At 58.5% G+C, this 5,586-nt stretch overlaps 1 protein-coding gene across 2 annotated transcripts; it reads right to left on the bottom strand.

Moving 5' to 3' along the window:
- Positions 1-1,227: 1,227 nt before the first annotated feature.
- On the bottom strand, positions 1,228-3,153 carry LOC125545810. 2 transcript variants are annotated; one of them, XM_048709844.1, is made up of 2 exons: positions 3,002-3,153; positions 1,228-2,619 (listed from the first exon to the last, which is right to left on the bottom strand). In XM_048709844.1, the coding sequence occupies exon 2, from the start codon at positions 2,589-2,591 to the stop codon at positions 1,323-1,325; it is 1,269 nt and encodes a 422-aa protein (XP_048565801.1). In that variant the 5' UTR covers positions 2,592-2,619; positions 3,002-3,153; the 3' UTR covers positions 1,228-1,322. The 2 variants fall into 2 exon arrangements, with proteins under 2 accessions (XP_048565801.1, XP_048565802.1); XM_048709845.1 differs by having other exon boundaries at positions 1,228-2,598; positions 3,002-3,152.
- Positions 3,154-5,586: the final 2,433 nt, after the last annotated feature.

The raw sequence follows: 5,586 nt of genomic DNA, 5'->3' as shown, positions 1-5,586 counted from the left end.
AGATATGTGTCCCTTCCCGTCCAGTCACACATCTCCGGCGTTGAACAGGTGCGAACACCGGAGACGTGTCGTGGTGGCGCCCTCGGCTGGCGCGTCGCTTTAATGGCGGAGGCTGTGAGGGGTCACGTCCTCTCTAAGCCGTCTTCAGTGTTGAGCTTCGCGCTCTACAGCGGCATGAATGCGGGAAGCTACCGCTAGGCGGGAGCGCACGGGGAGGTGTTTTTGGTAGGCCAGGACAGTCAGAAAACGGGCTTGGGATCGGTCTGGACTCCTGCAACCCGCGCGGGAGCCGCGACGGAGTCGTCGAAGCCCGTCTCCATCGTGGTGTCGTCTTCATCGTCACAGACCTCAGGCGAGCTGGCCGGCCTCGATCCGCCTAGCACGGCGGCTATGCCAGGTGGCGGCAAGGGCGGCCACGACGTGCTTCATCTCCGGCGACAGACTGTCCCACAATGCTTCCCCGCTAGCGGTCATGGCAGATGTAGTGCAAGGGAGGAGCATGTGGAGGGGCTGGTGTTGTGGTGTGGAGTTAGCCAGGTGTGGCCGCCTTTATATAAAGAATTCCGGTGAGGCCAGGCGTCCGGGTGCGTCAATGCGCGGCGCCGGAGTGGGTTTCTCGGCCGGGGAGCTTGCTTAAGGGGCTGCAGACGGATGGACAACGACATTGAACGGGCGCGGTACATATGTGTCCCTTCCCGTCCAGTCACACATCTCCGGCGTTGAACAGGTGTGGACACCGGAGACGTGTCGTGGTGGCGCCCTCGGCTGGCGCGTCGCTTTAATGGCGGAGGCTGTGAGGGGTCACGTCCTCTCTAAGCCGTCTTCAGTGTTGAGCTTCGCGCTCTACAGCGGCATGAATGCGGGAAGCTAGCGCTAGGCGGGAGCGCACGGGGAGGTGTTTTTGATAGGCCAGGACAGTCAGAAAACGGGCTTGGGATCGGTCTGGACTCCCGCAACCCCCCCCCCCCCTCCCCTCCCCAACGTTTGTCTCCGGTTTATGGGAAGAATCACGTTCGAGCCGCTTCGTAGACCGATACAGGTCAGCGTTGGATGGCTTCCGCATTCTGAACGGTTGCGGAAGGTTTATGAGTCTGCCTTGGAGTTGCCCTTAATGTGGTTGTTATGAATTTTCGTTTCTGATCAAATGTGAGGTTACGAGTTTTCTAAACATTACTAGTGTTTGATTCATGTAAAAGAAAAAATCTCCATGAGCATTGACAAACAACAAACTGGGAATCATGAGCGAGATTTTAGCGTAAACACAACATCTTATTCTCATAGTATAGGCTAAGCAACATAGAAGAGACTAATACTCTGAAGTCTCAGTTACCTCTACGGTTTCTCTTTGACACTCTCCGAGTGTTTGACGTGCTGGTTTCAACGACAGGCTTTGATACTATAAAGCTTGCACAACCATGTGCGGAGAACCAATACATTTTATACGGCTCATCAGGTTGTTGGACGAAAGACTCGATCGCCTCCGTTTGTATTGCCTTCTCTGCTTGCTGCAAACTCCGGTCACTGAGGGCTGCGTTCGAGCAATGGGGTGCACAGCTAATGGTCAACATTAGATATGGGTGGGTGTTTCTGTGCGCTCTAGTTCTAGTTGCGCTGCTCCGGGGAGCTGAAATATGGCAGTTAAAACCCATGGCGATGACTGATTCTGGAAATCTACGTGTTAATTCCGATGGAACGGCCTTGTTCTCACAAGAATAGATCCCATCTTCTTTGCAGCAGAATGGGTCTTGACGGCCTATTCTGCCCAACTTGGCGAGATCAACATCTGCATATTGCCACGGCCATGGTGAAACTAGGACTTGTGAAGATATCTCAGCGATTTCCCCGACCGCTAGATCGGCCAAGGACGTGAACTGGGGACCAAGTGATTGAAGTGACTTAAGGCACTCATTAGCAATCCCAATAATGTCCGTGCTCTCAGTTAGCCGCAGCGTTACCGTGAAGTAAACATATGCCATCGGCCTATTGAGGTCTTTGTGTTTGAAGCCTAGCATTGCCAGCATACCATGCTCTTCGGAAGGGCACGTGTGCACCATGAGGCAGCGGCCCTGGGATCCTTGCTCCTCCTTGTACCAGAGCGCCCTGCCTTGAAGAAGCTTTGCGACCAGAGGGCTGAGATAAAACCTATACTGGGCAAGTGTAAAGCCGTCCTTCAAGTCGCGTAGGAGCCTGTCGGCCTTCTCCACGGACCGCTCGAACTTTGCGACGTCCGAGGGTCTCAGCAGGTTATTTTCTGTGCCCAAGGCGAAGAGAGACTTGGCCTTTTTGGGCGGAGAGGGTGCCCCTTCGTCTTGCTGCAGCTCGAGGTTGGAGAGCAAGTCATGGCACTCCTGGAAGGCCTGTTTGATCTCCATCCTTCGACGGAGCAATGCCGTCTCAGTGATGGGCAGCCTGCTCGTCCTCTCAAATTTCAGCTCCAGGTCGTCGTGCGCGGTCACCAGCCTCTTCATGAGGTCCTCCTGAGAGCGCTTCTCCCCGCGGAGTCCGAACACGAAGGAGACGGCTCTATTCACGGCTTTGTCCACAAGTGTCTGGACCACCATCTCCGGCACCTTCTCCGCCATTGTCATCATTTTCTCCCTGAAAAGAAATACAGAAAGGCTAAAAATCCGACGTCAGATTTTCAGACATGGCAATCGGACGTTGTTCATGCTTTATATTGGCGCGAGAATGTCAATTTCAGTCCGCAAGCACGGCAATTTTTCTGGCGGAATAAGAGTTGAGGCGGATTTGCCATGCTCGTCAACTAAACTTGACGTCCAGGGCGAACACAACTTGACATGAAAAAACGTTCGATCTGCCATGCCAAAAATTTGGTGTCCGCTAGATATCCAGGCCCAAGGAACATGAGTGAGATGCGTGTTGACTGTTACCGATGAGCGCATGATAGGATGTATAGATCGATAGGTAGCGGCGTATACTGCTAGAGAATCGCATATCCGCATAGTGAAAAGGAATTCGTATAGAGGGGGCAGATGATCACCTTGTCCTAGCGGGTGTCCGGCTTCAGTTGGGGCGGTCAAACGAGATGGGCGGAGGAGTACGGGGTGGATGAGAGAGAGCTGCTAACCGAGTGGCTGCAAATGCAGATGGGTTGTAGTGTGGTGATGCCTGGGGACAATAATCCTTTGCTTATATATATAGTGGCCCGTGAAACAGCAAGGAAAGCGGGGAGCGCGTGATGGTAAGAGCAGTAGCAATCCAAAGTACGTACATGCCCGTGAATGGTGCCCATGGGACCTCACCTCAGCACGTACGGCATGGCATGCGAGTCACACTGCCGGCCGGGTCACGGCATTGCTCCGGCGCCACCCGCGCAAGTCGTCGGTCGATGGAGTCGTTTGCTCCGGCGCCACCAGGGCGAGTCGTGGATCGAGTCGTCTGCTAGTACGTGCATGGGGCCCGGGAATCGGCGGCCAAGATTGCCCACTTGTAGTTGTAAACGATCGATGACAGCAGCCACTTGTGAACTGAACTCTCAAGTGTAAAACAGCTCAGCCTTCGGAAGTCTCGCAGTATCCGCGTCGAGTTTTCCACGACATTCTGTGTACAGTAGCAATCAATGGTTAACAAGATGTAGGTTCCACACACACAAAAACGTCACTAGTCACACGCCACCATCACTGCTTGCTCTGCGTGCCTTCTCCGTCTCCTTTCACGCCCACCTTCCACATTGTAAACCAGCTCAGCCCTTGGAACGGGCCGGCTCGCGCGCACGCCACCCGCCTCAAGTTTTCCACAACCTAGGGTCGTGTGAGCGTGTAGCAATGAACTAGCGAGACGCAAGTTTCTTCGAGACCCATGCTTCCTCGTGTTCATAAGAGCATCTTCAGCCGTTGGCCTTTTAGGAGGGGTTAAAATTCACCTCTGGGGGCGCACCGCCGCTAAACCATACACTGAGGCGTGATGCCCCCCAGTCGCGGCGCCCACATTTTTTCGAAAAAATCAAATACGGCGCAAACACGATTCAAATTTAACGCAAACATTTGCGAATTCATTCAAATTTAAACATATTTTATAAAAAAAGAAAAAAACTAGCATGGGCCGCCCCCGCCGTTTCCATCGCCGCTCCTCGCCGTCTACCTCGCTGCTCGCCGCCCGCCGTCCGCCTTTGCAGTTCTACATGCCGAGGAGGCGGTAGAACCGCGTGTAGTCGTCGCCGCCGCCGTCCCTGCTGCATCCCTCCCCCGATTGGCGCGGCGGGTTGGACGGTCCGGGGGCGTCGTCGTCGTCGTCGCTGTCGAGGACCACGATGCCGTGCTCGTCCTCGCGCCCACGCTTGCGGGCGGCGATCTCCTCCAGGGCCCGGCGCTGCCGGACCATCTCGTCACGGAGGTAGTCGTCCCGCGCCCACCGCAGGGCGTCCTCGTCGAAGAAGCCGCGCCGGGCTATCTCCTCGTACTCCGCGGGGAGGCCGGGCTCCGACTTGGGCTTGACGAGGACGAAGCGGCCGATGGGGGGGGGGGCGGAGTCGCCGATGCGGATGCCGGAGCTGCGGGTGCGCGCGCTGACAGGCGTGTCCTGGGGCTCCGGCTTGACGGGGCGGAGGCAGGAAGAGCCCGACGAGCGTCCGGACGAGGAGGAGGACGCCCCGGGCCGCTCCATGCGCCTCGGCGTTCAGGAGCTTCCACGACGGCGTGAGAAGGACGGGGGAGCGGGGTACTCGAGGCGCGGCGTGTTGCCGCCCTCGATGTACTCGAGGACGGCCTCCAACGTGCGGCCGGGCACGCCCCACCACCGGCGCCGGCCCTCGGAGTTGAGCCTGCCGGAGGGCACGACGCCGTTGGTGGCGTCGAGCTGCTCGGCGTGACGGCGGCGGAAGTAGGGCTCCCAGAGCGGGCTGTCGGGGACGTACCGTGGCCCCTCCCTCGCCGCCCGCGGCAAGGACGCGCGGATACGTGCGATCTCCGCATGTCGCGCCGCCCCGGTGGGTGGTGGTGGCACCGGCATGCCACCAGCGCTGATCCTCCAAGCCCCGGGCACCCGCATGTCCGGCGGGACCGGGTACTCGGCCTCGAAAAGGAGGCGAGACTCGTCCTCGTGAAGATGGCGGCGCCCGAAGCCATTCGCCGCCGCGCCGTCGCCTGGAAAGCGCTCGGCCATTCTTCTGAACTGGAGACGGCGAGAGAAGGAAGGGGGGAGAAATGGGCGCGTCGGCGGTGGAGTATCTGCGCGTGTCTCCAGCGCGCTGGTGGTCGGCTTATATAGGCGGAGGCGCCGCGTGGTAGGCTTGGCCGGCGCATTACGCGTGGCTTGATGGCGTGGCGGCCGAGGGGACGCGCGTCGTCCGGCCTTCACTGCGCCGCCCGTGAGGCATCAATGGAGGCTGACCGGCGCGGCAGCCCGCGCAGCGCGCAACTTTGGCATTGATTCGTCGCGGGAAACGAGGCGATGAGGACGACGAAGCGGCGAGAAAAGAGTCGAGTCGCTGACGCGGCTGGCCCGCGGCTCTTCGCGCCAAAAACGATTCGCCCGGCGCCCCCGAGCGACCCCCAGCGCGCCGGGTTCGGGTTGGATCCGCCAGCGACAATTTCGACCCGAGCCGGCGAAAACTGGGCCCTTGGGGGC

The sequence above is a fragment of the Triticum urartu genome, chromosome 3, assembly GCF_003073215.2.
Source record: "Triticum urartu cultivar G1812 chromosome 3, Tu2.1, whole genome shotgun sequence".
In the NCBI taxonomy this organism is placed as follows: Eukaryota; Viridiplantae; Streptophyta; class Magnoliopsida; order Poales; family Poaceae; genus Triticum; species Triticum urartu.
This window is presented reverse-complemented; position numbering and strand designations above follow the sequence as displayed.

Coding starts and splice junctions, on each gene's coding strand:
- LOC125545810 (XM_048709844.1), bottom strand. CDS start 2,591: ATGATGACAATGGCGGAGAAGGTGCCGGAGATGGTGGTCCAGACACTT.